General features: G+C 40.9%; 1 protein-coding gene across 1 annotated transcript in view; it reads right to left on the minus strand.

Moving 5' to 3' along the window:
* Positions 1–1,230: 1,230 nt before the first annotated feature.
* The window catches only part of GEMIN5 (gem nuclear organelle associated protein 5), an 18,344-nt gene continuing 239 nt past the window's right edge, over positions 1,231–19,335 (minus strand). The window contains exons 2-28 of the mRNA XM_026858507.1: positions 19,068–19,222; positions 18,353–18,534; positions 17,464–17,615; positions 17,134–17,265; positions 16,807–16,939; positions 16,211–16,370; positions 15,367–15,579; positions 14,543–14,628; positions 13,944–14,038; positions 13,247–13,383; positions 12,015–12,088; positions 11,428–11,606; positions 11,187–11,326; positions 10,564–10,735; positions 10,089–10,316; positions 9,467–9,580; positions 8,805–8,933; positions 8,319–8,414; positions 7,905–8,042; positions 7,211–7,358; positions 6,967–7,086; positions 5,935–6,145; positions 5,059–5,319; positions 4,208–4,370; positions 3,014–3,590; positions 2,476–2,572; positions 1,231–1,829 (exon numbers count right to left, since the gene is read on the minus strand). Coding sequence (XP_026714308.1) covers positions 1,674–1,829; positions 2,476–2,572; positions 3,014–3,590; positions 4,208–4,370; positions 5,059–5,319; positions 5,935–6,145; positions 6,967–7,086; positions 7,211–7,358; positions 7,905–8,042; positions 8,319–8,414; positions 8,805–8,933; positions 9,467–9,580; positions 10,089–10,316; positions 10,564–10,735; positions 11,187–11,326; positions 11,428–11,606; positions 12,015–12,088; positions 13,247–13,383; positions 13,944–14,038; positions 14,543–14,628; positions 15,367–15,579; positions 16,211–16,370; positions 16,807–16,939; positions 17,134–17,265; positions 17,464–17,615; positions 18,353–18,534; positions 19,068–19,222 — 4,448 coding nt within the window. The 3' untranslated portion in view covers positions 1,231–1,673. The remainder of the gene's footprint in view (positions 1,830–2,475; positions 2,573–3,013; positions 3,591–4,207; positions 4,371–5,058; positions 5,320–5,934; positions 6,146–6,966; positions 7,087–7,210; positions 7,359–7,904; positions 8,043–8,318; positions 8,415–8,804; positions 8,934–9,466; positions 9,581–10,088; positions 10,317–10,563; positions 10,736–11,186; positions 11,327–11,427; positions 11,607–12,014; positions 12,089–13,246; positions 13,384–13,943; positions 14,039–14,542; positions 14,629–15,366; positions 15,580–16,210; positions 16,371–16,806; positions 16,940–17,133; positions 17,266–17,463; positions 17,616–18,352; positions 18,535–19,067; positions 19,223–19,335) is intronic.

Consider the following 19,335-nt stretch of genomic DNA (forward strand, 5'->3'; position numbering starts at 1 on the left):
TTGGACATGGCAGACCTAAAATTTGAAAACTATGTCTTACATTTTAAACATGCTTAAACAATCCATTATTAGGAGTTGAGGTTTAGAACTGCTATTTAAAATGCTTGTAAATACTACTTGGTTTTAATTTTTGTAAAATAAATTTTTTTAAACCAGGCCTTGTTTTGAATTTTCCATCAAGCACTAAAATTCCCCAAATTCAGATTTGGAATCTGAATTTGAGCAATGCATGCCCAAAGATGTTCAAGTTTCTTCTTTTACTATTTCTGATACGCTACTGGGGTAGTTCTTAGTAAATCTACCTTTGATTTTCTTGTACAGGAGTTGATGAAAGATGAGCTTAGGATCTCTTCAGGGGACTTGTATTCTCTTCTGCTCGTCTCCCAGCACGGCTAGCAGTGTTGTGGAGTATTCTTTCAGTGCAGCATAGCCACTTAAGCAAAATGATTTGTCACTATCTGTCCCGTGTGAAGTTTTCCACCTCAACTCTAGTGGTTCCTGCTTTAAAGTGTAGGAGGGCTGTTTGGTTAAGCACTGGCTCCCCCTCCTGGTTTTCAAGTGCTTTGTACAGAATTTAACGAGTTCCAAGTTAGTGGCAACAATGTACCAGATTAACACATCCGCCGGAGGATCCTCTTTTAATAAACCCCACCTTTCACCGGCTGCTTTTCAAAATGTTCTGAGGCTTTACTCGGAGCAGGAGCCCTTACCAGTATCAAGACTGTATTGTGACTGGAAGAATCTGAAACAGCTCTTCATCTAAAAAAATCCATCCCTCCTACTTTTTTTCAATAATCTTTATTGTACTTAAACTTTCTAAATTTATGACCTACCTCCTATCCTACCATGAACTCTTCTGCTGCATTTTAAAGCTTTGAGAAATTACTAAGATAAATGCTATGTTCACTAAAGATTATATAGCCTTATTCTGAGGAAGAATTAGTTTTTCTAACAAAACAGGCAAAGCCTTTAGGTAAACTGTAAGACTCCAGAATTTGGGATTGGTTTTAGCACTTTTAAAATAGCAGCTTTTCTAGAGAACGTGGTAGTACCTCACCTTTACAGGTGGCTTCACCACACAAAGCTAATTCATAGCACACACTTCGTTTTATCTACTGAGTTTGATTTATGTAGAAAGTTTAACGAGAGAACCCAACAAACCAGGCTTATTTTTAATGCATTTGCCTCTGATTGATACAGATTTCTATCCATGAAATTAAATGCCAATTCATGGTGGTAGATAAGTTTATTTAAAGGAGGGAAAATGAACTCAAAATGCTTTTAAGAACAATACTGGCTTAAAGGTCAGTTTGCCTACAGAAACATTTGTTTTTCCTGAGGGCAGCTCCTATTCCTCCTCTGCTGAAAGACTGATAGAGCTGCTCAAACTGTTTCCCTTACATCTAAGAGAAGTGTAACTTTTATTTGTTGGAAAAGACTGTACAAAAATCCTGTATACAGTTCAAGGCCCCAACCTACTGCTTTTCAATTTTCTAACACAATCTCCTTTAGTAGTAGTAATTGTTGACTACAAATGAGTCTGTATATAAACCTGTTTTTTAGTAGTTTTACCCAAAATAACCATGGCCATCAAAACAAGCTTTCACTCTAAGAACAGCCTTGGTGTTAAGTATCTGTAAGCAGCTCAAGGGAGACAGTTTTGTCTCAAAATGTCATGTGAAGAACCTCCTGCCAGCCCTGCTGTACATATGGGCACTGCCGTGTTTCCTAAGGAGAGCTGATGCCTCTTCCTGTAGCTCGGGAGCGCACTGGGATCCGATGTGAAGGAGCACAAGGCAGCACTCCAGCACGTCAGGGAACGGGAAGACCTGCAAAAAAAAGGAACATGAGGCGATGTCTACTCTTTCAATTATAATTGTTCAACTACAATGTATTCAGGCAATGAGTTCTCTTTAAAAGACACTGCTTTACAGTATCTTTTGAACAGATACTAATTCAGATGCATTTCCTCCTCTTTTTTCCAGTGCATGTTTGACAAGGTTTGCCCCCTCTTGCACAATCACCATGACTACCTTCAGTTATAGACTAGAGAACAGCAGGGATGAGACAGCCTAGGAAACGTTTTCAAATATGTCATGTGTAGTTTCTACAGTTCCTAGTCTAGAAAGGCCATTTTATACCTTAAATTTCTGGTTTCACTGTTTATCAAACTGTTTTTGCATACATAATTCTAAGTAGCAAGGGATTACTTCTAAAATGCATGGGAGAGATTAATACAGAACATCCCCTTGAGTTCTCCCATGCAGGAGCTTTACCTGCACTTTCCAACTGTACGGAGAAAGTTATGTGTCAAAGAAAAATACTACCCTGATGCTATGCATCCATTCTCTCTCAAAATTGCCAGATCACAAAGTTCCCTTTCACAGAAAGTAAGGAATGGTGTTCTGTTATGAGGCTGCCCTGACAAAAAGACTGTCATTTTTCAGAACCACAATGCCTCTTCTGAAAACTTACCTTTAAATTGTCTGGAAATTCTGCTAGTTTCTGCTTTGCTTTTAGAAGCTGCTTTGTTAGCTCAGGGAGTGTAATTGGTTCCTTTACTTCATCTTTACTGTCAAGAAAAGAACAGGTGTTGTGAGTAACTTTTGCTTAAATGACTGCATAAGCCTCCCTCCTGGACAGGCAGCACAGGAGAGTTGGACAGGTGTTACATGCTCTAGTTCATTCCTACCAAAGTCCTAAATAATGGTTCAACCAAGAGACAGACCTCTTAGATCATGCTTGTCCTTTTCATTATCCTCCCCTTTTTAAGCTGCCCTGTTTATTCACCATACCAACACACCCTGTGTACCAGGAATTATTCAGCTGTAGTAAATTTATGCACGTGGTAGTTCAGCCCCAAGAAAATGCAAGAATTTTGAGCTGTATGTTGAAGTGTCCCTGGGTGACAAGCTTGAGATGAGAAGCATCTGAGCTAAACAAGAAATCTGCTGCACAAACACACAACCCCCCCAATGCTTTTCAATCCATTCATTCGCATTCTGATGCTTACCAGTTCATCTGATTGCTGTCAGAGTGTGGTTTGTCTGATTCAGTCTCTGAACTCTGCTGCAGGTTGCTTTCCTGGGTGCTTCCATTTGCGTTTTCCTGGAGATCGTTCCTTTGCTGCTGATGCTGGCGGATCATCTCTGCTAAAATCTGCTGGACCTCAGCTATATCTCTCTGGGTGTTCTGTAAAGCAGCCATCTCTTCTGAAAGAAGCACTTTGCAGCCATTCAGTTTTGACTGTCTGTCTACCAAATCAATCGAACTAGTTCTTGAGGTACTTTCTGTCTCACATGTGCAAACTTCAGTTTCATTGCACAGGTTTTCATCCATCTCAGCTGCAGTTTGATCAGGAGTTTCTTCAGAGGAGGACTGACCTGAAATGTAACTCTTCTCCAGAGCTGTCTGCTCCCTGGGACCCTGAATGGGATCCAAACCAGCCTTCTGCAAGACAAGGGTGTCTTTGGGTGGGTTCCACCAGAGGTCATACAGCAGTCCATAAGCCACAAAGCCCTCTAAACTTCTGCAGGCGTCCATGCTCTGAGAATTTGTGCTGTCCAGTTTGTGTCTCAGGTTACCACAGCCTAATAATGGAAAAAGGATTACAAATAGTATGGAGATTTCCAAAGAAGACGACCAGATCTGGTAAATGAACAGCTATCCTGGAGACCCAAACCAGAGATCTGCTCAGTAGCTGGCAGTGGTGCAGGAAGCAGAAAAGCAAAGGCAGACATCTCTGGCATCTTTTTAAACTCATGTAGCTACGTGTAAGACTGCATGGTCTCATCATCTACAGTAAAATTCCTTGGTCCCAAGCTGCACAGCAAGATATTCACGTGATCAAGAGCCACCAGTGCACTGCATACTGTGCAGAGAACGAAGGGAAGGGCTGGTTGGAGGGATCCGTAACCGAGATGAACACAACTTTCCAGCATCCACATCTCCCTTACGGAACAGAATTTGCTCAGTTTCCTACATCACCCACAACTGCTGACACTGCTGAGCTTCCTTCCACAGCCAGGAATTTTGATTGCCCAATGGTCCTTGCGCTAGCCAAATTCCATAGGTTGCCACATATGTGGGTATGTCTTACTCCTTCTAAATGTTATTATCCCTAGTAATATTAATGGAGACACAGCTGTGCTTACAAGGAGGATTCCCCTGTCTGTCAGTACCAGGAGATACACAAGACGAGACATACCTTCAGGAAGGATGATCCTGCAAATCTCTTGCATCAGAGTGAAATTACCAGCATCGTAACTGCGGGCCACAGCTCCAAGAATACTTTTCACTGCTTCATCCCAGGTAGCAGTGTGATAGCTCAGAGCTGCAAGGGTCAGGTCATGGGAGATATGGAAAAGCACCTACAGGAAGCACCAGAGAGCATGATTAATAGTTTTACTGCAAAGTACAAATCACTCATAGCTTATGACCACTGTGGAAGAGCCCAGAAACACATGACTTAACCAAAAGCAATTTTAATGACAGTGCAACGTACACAGTCTCCTTCATGCAAGAGACAGAGCATTTTTACATGGCTTAGAACTGTAAAACCAGCAGCTGTGCTTGCATGTGTCCTAAACAGATGAGAAATGGGAGCACACCAAAGGTCAGTGACTCACTGGGGTAAGAGGAGAGCTGCAGGAGCACCACTACAACCAGACCCTCTGAACTCCAAGATAATTTAACAACAAGCAGCCCTGCCTCTCTAATCAGTTCAACACAAAACCCTCAAGTCACTGCTGAGACCACTCAGCTACTGCAATCCCTCCCACCCAGCCAGCACATCTTGGTGATCTCAGTGCTTATGACCGGACACCTTATGTCAGTCCCTACCCTGTACAGAAACAAATGCAGAAACAAACTGGTGGCTACACAAGCCATCCCAGCTGCCTATCAGCTACTTCTCCCAGACTATAACCTCACCCTGCAGCAGGGTGCAGACATTGTTTCCCTGAGAATGGCTGGTACAACACCGCAGAGGGGCTGTGTTTTACTGCGTGTGCCACAGTAAGGCTTTTATAGTGTGTCTACAGACCTAAATCCATTTACCTGTTTTGGGGGTGTGTTGTTGGTAGAAGGAGGATGCTCAACACTGCGCAGCTGCTCCCACGCACACGTGGCTTGCTCAGTGGTGTCCATGCACATTATCTTCTGCCACACCTCAATCACCATGTCAAAAAACGAGAGCTCTCTGTTCAGCTCCCAGCTGTGATAACAGGGAGGCACGGGGGAGCTCCTCCAGACACAGGGATTTCTTTCACTAAGGCACTTGCAAAGCAGTTCGTTAAGGCAGAAAACAAGTCTTTGTCCCTTTAACAAGACAAAAAAAAAACCCTGAGCTGCTGCTAAAAGAAAAACAATCCCTTACTGACCACAGCAAGTAGGCAAATTTAAGAACATCATGGGTAGTAACAGCTTGTTGGTGACAGACTGTTTCACAACTGCAGCTACAAAGAACAGTGCTGATAGACTCAAGAGACTCTAGGGTCAGAAGGAAACCACAGAACAAGCTGAGCCAGCCTTCTGCTTCTCAGTCCACACAAAAATGAATTTCTGGATTAAGTCTCCAGCAGATGGACTAACAGTTATCTCATTTGTTCCTTTAATGTAAACAGCAAATACTTTCCTCCACTTCTTTCTTCTTATGATCAGTATTACATACTTTAAAAGAAATTCCACTTTTTTCAACTACCTCTCCTATAACTAACAAGCATAGAGAGTACATGCCTCCCCACCATGGGCCCTTTGCCTCTGCAAATACACATGCTGTTTCATAAGGTCATTTCAATAAACTTCTAGAAAAGTATTTTGAGGCAAAACCATCTCAAAGGACTATGTGTGGACTATTAACATATGGGAAGTTAATCAAGTTAATCTGAAGAGAGACAACACTAAAGCAAGCAGAAAGGAAATGACCAGACTCACAAATAAAGTTTTATGTTGCTGAAGGACTTCCTGAGCTCCCACCCAGTTCCTGGATAACAGCAGGTCTTGGGCACATCTGAAAGACAAAGTTGCTGACAACTTCTCTTCTCCAGATAACAGTGCAAGCTCAGCAGCAGTTTTAAGAGATGTCACATCCCCCTTTTTTGCCAACACCTTAACTGCATCATAGGGTGAGGAAGCCCCCAAATAACTGAAAAGAGATAAAAGCAAATAGACTTGATTAGTAGTAAAATACTGTTTTTAAATCGTATTGCAACAGAGTAGCACAAACATACAAATGAAGATAAACATATGTTCTCCACAGGTTCTCGGAGCTCTCATGGCTTTGCCTTACCAGAGTTTACTGTAGACATACTGCACCTGATCTGACAGAGCTACAAAGGGAAAGTCACACAGCCTAATAATCTGGACTGAAACCTCTGGCGGTGTGCCTACCATACACAGCTTGGATGAGAAATGGAAATTATAAATAGATTCAAGAGAGAAAGGTTATATGCAGTACTTTATCCCTACTGCATTTCTCCGGATTTCATCTGAACCCCTTCACAAGTATGAACGTCCTCAAAACTGCCAGAACTGAAATCAGCATCAAGCAAAGAACACTACAGCAGCCAAAATATTTCAAGTGTTACTAGTAATTTTGGTAATCAAAAATTTGAAATACTCTAACTTAGTTAGAGGAGGATAATCCAGTGATTAGGGTATTAGCTACAGCCTCAAGAAACTCAAGGTGAACTGCTGCACTGCACATTTACAGTGGAAAGGTTGGAAAGATCACACAGTCTTTCTGTATATATCCTAATCTTAGTCTTGCTAGGCTAGTGTTCAAACCCTCCCAGTAATGTCTATGGAAAAAGATGGCTCTACTGTAGTATGGCATTTGGACCTTCTTCTCTGAACTGCCCTCTGGAGCTTCTTGAGGGAGTCCAGTGAGGTCAGGCTCAGAAAGCACCTTAGACAAATTACAACATGGCATGGAACCAATTCTGTCTTCTTCCCAGTAACACTCACCATTTGGCGGCCATGGAGTAATGACCATCTTTCTCCAACAGAGCTGCCCAACTGGTGTAGAGATCCTTCAGAATTGGATCTTCTGGACGCAACCTGGCCTTAGCGATTACAATTGCTTCCCTAACACACATAAGGGAAACAAGATAGATAAGTTAATTGACTGTGTACAAAAAAAGTGAACCAAAACACCAAAGCTACCCCACGAGAAAACAGGAACGAATCCTAAACATAAATATATAGGAACCTGTAAAAATGGTTCACTCTCAGCAGCTCGACAGCCTCATACACTTTATGGATGGACAGGAGGTGGGAGGCAGCCTTCACATACTGCTCCTGAAAACACAGCTGCTTCGCAAAGGCTTCTACTGTCCAAACCCAGGCCTGATACCCAACTGCAAGAGAGAAGACAATACAATTGGAGGCAAAATTTTAAAACTGGAAGTCATCCCATAGGAATTCATCATCACTACTTTCTTCAACATGTACCTCTTCTCTGCCCCAGATTAGTTTCTTGTTTCTAAACCATCCTAATACAAGTCACTGAGGCAGTGAAGCAGAGCTTGAAGATCACTGGAGGACTTTACTATGAGTAAAATAACTTAAAAGCATATTTAAACCAAGAGCAGACTGGAAGGACTGCTACATATTACAAAAAAACAACTTTATGCTTGGAAGGATGGGCCTGCTCCTTCAAGAAGTCCCAAAGGAAACCACTCTAGTTCCTGCTATCCCAACCTAAGGGTGCTTGTGGAAACATCCCAGCCTATAATCCATCATAAATAGGAAATGTTTCGTGTTTGATATTTGTTATCAAGCAGTTAAAGGAGCAACTTCTTTCCAGTCTGGAACAATCATGAGTTTCCAACCCAGAACAATCAGAATGAGGCTACCCTTGGCAGCTAATTCCATTTGCTCCCGTGTTACAAGAGCAAACATACCCATGGGCGAGATTGCTACCAGCTGGTCTGTCAGCTCTCCCCTCTCAGCAGCTGCCTGGAGGACACCCTTCATATCTCCTTTCCACAACATGAGCTGCTGAAAGAGGTCTGGATGCCCATTCTCCAAGTGATGTTTTCCTGTTGGAAGCAAACACACTTCCTATCAGCATGACTGCAGTAGCATTAGTAAAGTAACTTGGCAAAAGTGAGATCACTCAAGTGTAAGGTATTGCAGGTTTGCGACTTAAGGACGTAAAAGTACGTCTTTCCTTCTTTTCACACACACCTGCATTATTAATCCTACACTTTAATCCACAGTTAAGAAAATTGAAGTATTCTTCACAATTTCTTTTCTCCTTGAATAAAACTGTTACAGTGGACATACTGTCAAGGTGGATTCATTATTCCACTTACCTTCCACATCAATCATCTTGTGCAGAGAAGCCCTGTCTGTGAACAGCCCCAAATGGATGCAACCCTTGAGGTCAGGGGACACATCTTCATTATTATCTAAACCAGATAAAAAGAATTACATCTATTCTAAATCAAACACCACATTCCTTTGTATGAGGAACAATGCTGTGAGAATACAAACATCTCCCTTAATGGCTTATCTTCTCCAGCCCATACTATACTTCTGAAGATGAAAAACACTTTGCATGTATGCAGACAATTTTCTGTCTCCACAACATAGGATCCTACTCAAGACCTGTTTGGAGTGACCACAGAGTGCTGAAACACTGCTAGAGAAATTAAATAAGAGGCCATAACTAGTCACACAGTTTGATAAAGGTAAGGATTTAAAAAAAATGCCCAGTGGTCAAAGTCAGGTCCTTGGACACACACTTCTGAATCCTTCAGAGCGCCTATTTTGTAAGTTTTTTAGCTTTAGACCGATACCTTTGTTTTTTAGACATGTAGCCAGCCTCAAGCAGTCCTGATGCAATTCATCTTTTGATCTGTGATCCATGGATGTGCTGAAGGGTAGAATAGAACGAGGTTTCCTCTTCTTCAGAGAGGCATCAGGAGCTGAAAAATCAGACATGTTTTAGTCTCTGCTACACAGTTACAAAAGCCTCCTACAGCAGAACTCTCCAAAGTATTCCAAATGCCCCTCTTCCTCACACAGGAAAACAAAAACCAGATGCTTAAGTGCCAAATACATCTCTATTATGACTACTTTTGAATACTGGTCACTTTGTCTATTTTTCTGCCCATCTTGCCTGGAATGAAATAATAATAATAATAACTAAATAATAATAATAATAATAGTAATAATAATAATAATAATAACAACAACAACAATAATAATAATAATAATAATAATAACTAAAAGGCAGTATCTAAGACTACACTAAACAACTACTCAAGTGACCTGACAAGCAGGGCAAATAAAAGAAGAAACAACTTAAAACGTTTTAAGATATTTTAAAAGCACTCTCTTCTTTCTCTGGTGCTTATTTGATGTCACATTAGGAAGGGAAGCTGCAGCCAAACAGAAACGTAGAATGAGGAACTCTGCCTTGATGCAAGACTGCTAAAAGTCCCTGAAACATACTAACTTGGTTTCTCTTTAGGTGAATCCTTTTTCACAGGAATGGTTTTCTGGGTCACAAAAGGCTTTGTCAAGCTGAAGGAAGAATAATCATATGCAGATGAAGATGTATCCTTGGACACTGTGGAATTAAGTGATAAAAAAAGGAAAAGAGTAAATGGAAAAGCCCAAAGAATGTGTAGATGTCAAGTATGCTGCTATTATATTAATTTCAAAATATACAGAAACCAAGCTTCGCTTTGCCATAGAAATTAATAGCTTTTTAGGGAAAGGAAATATTAAGAAAACATGACAGAACTGTCAGAATACTAAATAAGATGTCAATAGACACTAATAAAGGTCCACCAGTATTATAGGATTTATCCCCAGAAGGCAACACTGATCAAAAATGTCACTGTTCCAAGCCAAACACAGTAACTTTGTTTGTTAGGCCAAAGTAATTTTAAAGACAATTAGTCCCAAGCTAGTTTTGAAAATTACAAAAGGCATTCCAGAAACATATTTCCTTCAAGTGGAGTATTTCAATAAACTGTTATTATGAGAAAATCTGCATGAAAATATTAAAACTGGTGATGCTCCAAGGGCTAAACAGTCTGGGAACCATTGAACTAAGATGATTTGATTATTACCAGTTGTGGAGACTTTATGAGGCAACTCTGCCTCCTGAGCTTCTTTTTCTCCTTCATGGTCCGACACTCCATTTTCCTCTACCAACACTTCCTTCATGCTCTCATCTCCATTCATGGGATCACTTGGATCCTGCTTGGCTGGACTCTTCCCTACAGGCTTTTTCTTCTTCTTGGTTTTGACTTTTGGTTGCATACTTCTTTTTTTCTCTAATTCTATACTCTTTTTACCTGTAAAAGGTTGCAAAAGTTACCCTGGTATTATTTATAGAGTCCATTAGCTGTCTCTCAAGATCAACATTTAGTTTCCAAATAAGGATATAATTCAATTTAACCCAGACAGTTTGTTCCTGAAAAGGTAGCAGGCAGATTTGGAATTCAGCATAAGAATTTATCATACCATTTCAATGTGACAACCCTCTATTTCCCAGCTCCAACATCATATTCAGGAAAGGATCTTCTGTTTGAATATACTTACCCTGAGGAGGCCGTGTATGCTCCTGCTTTGAAATGTGCCATTTGTGAACAGAAAAATCATCTGCTCCTGTATAAACAGAATCTGAATCCACTGGTGACCACTGGACACTCAGTAGCCGGCCCTGGTGCCCTCGGTAGTTGCAGAGTGGCTCTTCCTTCATAACATCCCATACCTTATAAACAAGAAAGAAATCCAGTTACTCAGAAAGTCTCATCTTCCCCTAATAGTCTGCATTTTCTCTTCAGTGATTTGCACTTCTAGGAGCTTCTGTTTCAGGGTATTTGAACAGGTATTTCAAATACCAACATGCAAATAAAGAAAATTCAGGGCTTCCTTTGTTTGCATAGATACATTTGCATATCATCTTTCTTTTTTGTGGATCCAAAAGTGGCAATATGAAAATGGTAATGACTGGACTTACAAATCAATATGCAGCTGGCAAAAATATACTGATACCTATCAGGTATCCAGAACCAGGAAACAGTTACCAAGGGTAAATTTGCAGTACTTCAGTAGTTTATCTCACAAAAGCAGCTTTGCTGTTTAGTCAGCTTGGTTCTAAAGCACTAATGGATGACCTGAAACTAAAAAAAATACACTTCTGAGTGGCTGTGGAACAATACCTGTGCAGTGCCATCATAGCAAGCAGATACCAGTCTTCCTTCATGGTGGGGGCTCCAAGAAAGACTTGTGATTTTAGCTGTGTGCCCAGCCAGGGTTCGAAAAGGCTCTGTTATTGTCAAAGGACTTTCTGAAGTGCTCTCTGAAAGAATAAAGAACAGGATCAAGTATGGCCAGCAAGACAAACGACGAGTAAACCAAAACAAGATGCCAAGATTTGGAATATAATCTGCAGACTGTTACCTACGACACTCTTTAGATTATGCACGTAAATAGTGGCATTGATTGAGCCTGAAGCTATCAGGTAACTCAGCTCTTGACTCCCATGCTCATGATGCCAACGAATAGCGTTAATCAGTTTATGATGCTGCTGGATAGTGCAGAGCAACTTCAAGTCTGGTGCCTGAAATATTTCAATTGAGCTGAAATGTAAGAACAGCAGCGTAAGAATTCCAGCAGTCAAAGAAAATGGGAATTTTTTGTTACACTGTATAAGCAGAATCACAGAACATGAAATAGAGTAACTAAATGAGTTTTTCTTTTCTGGATTCATCTCAAGCCCTCACTTATACATCAGCAATACATCAGCAAAAGTGCACTTCAACCATGAACGGATCCTTGAAAAATAATTTAACATGATTATGTGGATCCTCCATGCCAGGAGTGGCTAAACCAAGTAACAGCAAGGAATGCTGTATTATCACAATTCAAATACATCTCCAGAAAAAGAACAGAGACAAACCAGGGCAACAAAAAGTGCTTTTGCTTCACTACAGTGGTTGTAGTCAAGATCAGCACATATACCACCTTCACCTACAAGGGAAACATACCCATCTTCATTGCCAAGAGCCAAGAGTTTGCCATCAGGTTTCCAGCTGATCTCTGTACGTGCAGGCAGTTTGTGCTGTAGAAAGTCAAGACACAACTATTGTCAAAAATTCTGAAACCTCTCTCACATCCATTCAACAGAGCAAGACTGGCAACTGGACAAACTTAAAATCAGTCTGCAAAATGAAAGTCACAAAAGCGTCCCATTGCTTTTGCAGCAGTGACATAAGCTTGAGTGATTAAGACTGAATGAACTGATGCAAGAACCAGTGATTATTTTTAACATCTCAAAGGAAGTCTGTCTGGATTCTGGCAGGACCTTGATGCTCAGTCTTTGTATGCTCCTTGGAAAGCCCTATACATTGCAAGCAAATTCTATCATCTTTCAAAAGAAATCAAAGTTTACTTCTAATTATTTCTATTCTTCCTAATTCAGATGAAAGTTACTTACAATTTACCATTTAAATGCCTAAAAATGATCATTTTGTTGCCTGTGACATTAGTCTCAACCCCCAGTGAGTCTTCTACTCAAGGAAGAAGCCAAAACCCAGCTGATATCATTAATAGTTTGACTGACTTCAGTTGGCTTATGCTAACTTAAAACAACTGAAGGTCTTACCCACTTCACTTATTTTATACTTTCAACTAAGTGACTGATGATACTTGAGAAAATGTTATAGTCTGTTATCACCAACCACTCTGTATTACCTGCAGTGTAAATGCAAACAAACTCCTGCAAAATCAAAACTGCCTTTACTGCACCATTTATTTAAAAAAAGAAGTTAATGTCCGAAACAAGAGAAGTTGAGGTAGTTACCTCATGCATGCCCATCACGTGATCTAAGCTACAACATTATTCAGGACATTACTTCAAGTGCTTTGAAACTGGAAAGCTCTGTGTGAGATTATTTTAAACAGCTACACAGAGCTTTAAAACGAGACTCTATACTTCAATTTAACTTTTCTGGTTAAGTAAATTAATTAATTGATGCCAGGAACAGATGTGCCATGTTGACACTGGGGCAAGAAGAGACTCTTTTACAGAGGCAAACACATAAATGTTTAAAGAGTTTTAGCCAATAAGCGTCTCTGAAGTTAATCTACAGAGACTGCGGTTTTCAGATTTTTCATTTGTTACAGGTACATCACAAAGGCAAAATCAAAAATCTACAAGGCCATAGACACTATGACATGGTTACCACAAATCCATTAAAAAAGTCGAAATACTACTCACTCTGATTGAATTAGTGTCTCGGATGACTTTGTTGATGTCATTTGCCTCTCCATTAAGCTTCCAAGGGTTGTGCTGAAAAACAATACCTTCTCCAGCACAACTATATAGAGTTACAGAGGGCTGTTCACCTTCTCCTCCTATATAACAGAGGAAAAAAAGCTAAATATACCATGTTCTTCATCAGTCTTAGCAGAAGTAATCACTCCCACTATAAATCAAAACATTATCTACCAGTAGATCTCTCCATAGCACAATCACCGCAAGCATGAAAATTCCCTTTATTTTTGATACTTAAAATAATTCCAGTTTTGTAAGAAGAGCTAATGGAGCTGTTCTGTTTAGTTCAAATCATAGAAACCTACTTCTGGAGCTAAGGAACTCATCTCTGATCTGATACAGTTACTGCAGGAAGCCTGCACAGACAGGTACTGTCTGTAAAACCCTGAAGTAAGCACAGAGGTGTGGTGCTCCACTCCCCTCTACTTCCTGAAGCTACCAGAATTCAAGAACTAGAAGAGATTGTTTTGCTCCCTTGCAAAACTTAACAGCTCTTCAAGCAGGATGCATTCTTAGCTGCCAGAAAGGATTGCTACCAAGCAAATGGGGCTCCTTTTCTTAAGGGAGGGCATACCAACTTCATGGCATCTGTGTGCTCTGCATAGAAGACCTGCTTTGTCACAGGCATTGGAAGACTCACCAGAAGACAGAGGAGGAGTTGGAGGCCCCCAGGCTAATGTGTATACAGTCTTCTTGTGGTAAGTACTGGAGATCTGAGGTGGTTTATTCTTAGTACTGGGCAGGAAAATAAGGAAGCAGAGGCAGTCAGGTGTCAGCAAAGGGAAAAAAAAAAAAGGTTTTTTTAAAAAAATATTTCAAAGCAACATATTTCCAGTGGTGAAAACGGACACCAGGTGCTATAACATACTAAACCAACGGCTCAACTAAGCCTTCTTTAACATCTCCTCTAGGACACTACTAAAAAAACATAACAAAACTGTCCTGATGACCTGCACCTGCATGTTGCTTTTCATGCTCTGAAAACATCTTTCTGGCTAAAGATTTCCTTGACTGATGTCCTCCCACAGATGATCTCTGGTCATGCAATTTGAGTAAAATTACCTTAGAAGCTACCAGACATAATGGAGACATGAAAAGATGCACTGAAAATCCAACTGACTAGTTTTTTTAATTCTACTCTTGTCTAGTAGTAAAGAAATACCTCAGGAAAGACCACGCCACCTATGCATGGGAACATACAGGCAGGATCTGACACGAATTTGAAAGCTACTTTCTTACCTGCCGGAGAAGGTGTCAAATATACCAACTTTTCCATCATCTGTGCCAAAAGCCAAGCAGCCTTCCTTAGTTGGATGCCAGGATAACTGCAAGGAAAACAGAAAGAGATCTGTAATGACATAAGCTACAGACACTTTATTTATAAATAATAAACAAAAGGAAAACATTGAAACTGATGAGCAAACACCATCCCTTATACCCGCCTTTCCAACTGCAGCCACTTGATTTGATCCCTCTGAGTATCAGAGGCTCTCCCCCTACCAGCTATTGTGTGATGAGATGAAACGGACTAGAATTATTAAAATATTACTTTATATCTACATTACAAAATGGATGTGGAGAATATTGTAGGATGGTGAGAAAACTTTTTGGTGTGAACAAGAATAACTACTGTGTTTTAATGCTGCCAGCAATTTTACCAGGCAGTAGCTTCTCGTCAACCACTAGTCAAACCCAACCTGAAGACATCCACATTGGTTTCCGTGTGTGTCAAACTTCCTAGCAGCACAAGGGAAACCATGGATGAAGCGAGAAAGGATCACGAAGGAGAATAAAAACAAGAAAGTAATCTAACAGTCAGCTGGACTTCAGCTCATTTTCACTAGCTGTAATGCAAGCACCTAGGGCTGTGAAAAGGTCTAAAGATTTGTTGCGAGATTCCAAAGCGCACTGTATATATGAAAAGAATCAAGTACAAAAGAAACAACTTGGCTTTACAGATTTTATTTGCAAAAATCTTCTTCAGAGCCCAAGAGAAATACTCTTCTAATGGAGTGAGAAGAGGAAAAGAGACAATAGAAAAGGAGAATGAAAAGCACACTTACTGCTGTAACCTTGGACTTTATGCTTTGCCAGAAGGTTTTAACATCATAGATATTGTTCATGGACAAAGTATTCCACACCCGGATCATGCTGTCTCCAACACCGATGGCAAGACAGCCTGTGTCCACAGGGGAGAAGGCGAGACTATAGACGAACCCCCCAAGTGAGGGCATTGTCCAGCAACAATCAAGAGTTGACAAGTCCCAGCACTTCACCTGAAGAGTGTTTAAGGAACAAGGAATGATTAAATGGAGAGTGACTGATACGACAAGGGACAACAAAGCACAAGTGAGATGAAAAATCAAAGGGTCAAAGTCAAGGCTTGACATAGTATGTGATCTGCACCCAGAGGATTACATGTCTGAGCTGCAAGTTGGAAGACGGTAATGGAATGGACAAAAGGACTACATTTTAATACTGTGGTTCTCTTCTGATTTCAAAACAGGAGGTGGTCTGCTGCCTGTAAAAGGCAGAAAGCTTCTTTCAAAAAAAAAAAAATAGATGCTTTAGGTTGTACAAGTAAACATTTTTAAAAAGGAAAAAATAGGCCTTTTTAAAATGAAGCATACAGGAAAAAAAAGATGGTAAACTCCCTTTCTTAAACGCTTACCAGTCAAGTTCAGAATGTCATAACCATTCACTCTACCATGGTAAGAGCTTGAGCTTACAAACTAACAAAAATATTATAGACAGCTTGTGCTCAGAACAAATTTTAAGCAAGATGTTGTAAAATGCTGCAGTAAACCCACTTGAAGAGAAAATCTGTGGCCCTAAAAGGGGTAGCCTCACTCAGTCAAACCGTACAGGTACTGCTATTTTTATGTTTATTTTATAAATGGTTCTTACATCTCTGTCCATTGAAATGGAGAAAAGGAGCTCTTTGTCTTGAGACTTCACAGAACTCAGATTGAACACAATACGTGAGTGATTTTGTCCATCAGAAGATCCTAGAAGCATCCACTTGCGTTTCCCAGCTTGGGCCAAATCCCAGAGTAGCAGTTCTCCTCTGAAAAATGTAAAGTGTATACTTCATTGTTCACTTCAAAAGAATATAGACTATATATAGACTGTATTACATGTGTACAGACTGCAAATACAAAGTTATACACGCATCCACTGCATGTGCCTATACGCAGATATGCACAAATACCACCCTACAAATTATATCCATAGTTAACCACACTGAGAACTGTTATATCATTTTTCTCCTTTTATATGGACAAACCTACAATTACTACCATTAGCAGTCAATATTCAGTTACATTATCAGACAAATTATGGGACAAATAGTTTTCTACTATTGAACCCCCACTTTAACACTTGGCCTGCCTTCCCTCCAGCTATACAGGGAAAAAGGGGGTGTCAAAGTTTCCTACCCAGTTCTTCCTTAAGTGTTATCTGCAGTTGCTGATGGTACCCAGGCTGCTGTGTGCCCCACTTACCCAAAACAGCTGGATACAATTTCTGTGGAACGACCAGAAGGCCAGTGAAGAGTAAGCCAAATGCGCTCTTTAACAGCAGGATCAACAGCTCCACCTCTTCTCTTCGTGGGTGGCAACTTCAAAGTCATCACACCTGTGGAACCAAGAGGGATCATCTAGACCTAGTACATCAAAATTCTCTGGGAGAAAAAGTTCTGTGAATCTGCAGCTTTAAGTATGCTCCCCATGCTGTATAAACTACCAAGTTAGCAAATGGAAGGCTGCAGGTAGAGAATAACTCTTCCACCATATTGTTATTGTGTATCTCACATTATTAATCTTACTTACTTCTGCCTCTAGTACAGCTCCATATTCGTATGGTCTGATCTTTGCTTCCCGAAGCCAGGTAACAACCTTTCTTCGTGGTTGTGTCCTGTGTCAGCTCCCCGTTTGGAAGTCTGCCTTCCTCTGATGGAACCACTGAATACCATTGAAGTCATGTTATTATACTTTAAAATTCAAAGCTTTATAAAAATTAACTGGAAATATATTGATTTGTATCAGAATGTACTTTATCAGTTGTCTTTGCTTAGCTTCTTTTTATAAGGATTTCAATTCCCTAGAAAGACGTTTAGATGAACTAAAAATTACTTCAAACTATTAATCGCTTCTGCATACCTTGAAGCTCATCTTGCCAAGCAGGTAACTTTTCTTCACCAGGCACAGGGCACCAGGCCAGACAATGTATTTCATCGTCATGGCCTCTCAGTCGATGAAGTACTTCTCTTTTCCTGCTGATATCAATTATAACCACCATGCCATCCTTGTAGCTAAAAATAAAGACTTAAATTAATGGAGAGATTCTTGGAGAATAATATCTGACTTGATTTCTGAGCTCTTTACCAGGATCACTATCTCTGTATTACAGAGAAGCCAAATCACAAGCAGCAAGAGGACTAGCAGACTGTCAGTTAGAGCTCTGGTACAGCACTGGGTACCTGCAGCTGCCTTTACAGGAAGTACAACCAGTACATGTGGCTTCGAGATGACACACATTCATTGGGAATACAGCTTTCAGAGACTTAAAAGACTACAGTGGCTTTTACACAAGGAAAACTTTTCCCTTTACCACAAATCACTTTCATTCCTGCCCTCTGGTGTTTGTTCTCCTTCAAGAGAACTGTATCATTAAGCCTAAATGGCTTTCACATTCCTCTTTGGTTCAGTATAGAGCATCTAAAGCACTGGAATTGCAGTGGTTGGCAAAGGCCTAATCAAACTAAGAAATTATCTTCAGATGAAGTAACCTATAATGTGACAAACACCAATCAAATCTAATTAAAAAGTAACATTTTAAAGAAACTTAAAAGATTCAAAACAAGCTCGGACCCTTACACTGTTATGGATTTCTATGTCTTGCTTGTCCACCAAATCTAAATTTTATTTCTGAACTGTTGCATACCAGAATAAAACAGAAAAAAAAAAACAACCTTGCAACTGCGTAGTAAAAATTCACAATAAGGTTCTCACAGAGAGGAACAGAAAACAAAACGTAATGAATATTTACCCAATTGCCACCAGGTTTTCATGGTGAGGAGAACAAGTGAGACAAAAAATTGTCCGAGGCTCTGGGAAGAACTGTTGGCTGTCACTTCTGTTGTTCCAGTAACAAACAATTACACCTTTTTCATCACCAGATACAATCAAATCTTTCACAAGGGGTGACCAGTGCAACGCTGAGATTGCATTCTGAAGAAAGAATTGAATACAGTTAAAGCTGGTTTACCACCATCTAACACAGAATAACGGGCAGAAAAAAATCTGAGTATTCCCCAGCATCTGCTGAACTAGTTCTAAAGCTTTTCAGTTCTTTCAGGCTTTGGCAGGACTGATGCATTTGCCGACACGCTGCCCTGAGTGACAGTAACTGTTAAAATATATGTTCTTAGTCTGGCCAGTATGGAACAATAACTCGCTGAGAAGATTTTAATCGGGCTGGGTTAAGTGGCAGGGAGTTTGCCCTGCGAGCATACTCACTCATTCACCCACGGAGGCTTTGATGGTAACAGCCCATTAAGGTGATGCAACAACGCCGCAGCCCTAACTAAGGCCAGAACAAAATGCTGGCCAGAAGCGTTCAACGGTTTTAATTTCACCGGGTTTGAAATTCACCTTTAGTTCAAGTAACATCACCCCGCTTTGTGTGCGAGGCCTAAAAACACCCACCCCACGCTGTGAGCGCTCCCGGTCTCGCCCCCTCCGTCTCCCGGTGGGCACCCTACCTGGTGCAGGCTGTACCCCCCCACCGGCGCCAGGGCCTCCGTGTCCCAGATTTTGATGCTCCCGTCGTCGGAGCTGCTGGCGCAGAGGCTGCTTTGCCCGGGGCTGTGGCAAAACGCGAACCCGGAGATCCTCTCCGTGTGCCCGATGAGCTCTCCTGCACCGACAGCAAGAGACCGCGATGAGGCCCCCCGTGAGCACACACCTTCCCAAACCCGCCGCCGCCCCCCGGGGCTCCCGCCGCCCCCCACGTGCTCGAGCGGCTCCCGG

This window comes from Athene cunicularia (genome assembly GCF_003259725.1).
Source record: "Athene cunicularia isolate RWA chromosome 13 unlocalized genomic scaffold, athCun1 chr13_part1, whole genome shotgun sequence".
NCBI classification, from domain to species: Eukaryota; Metazoa; Chordata; class Aves; order Strigiformes; family Strigidae; genus Athene; species Athene cunicularia.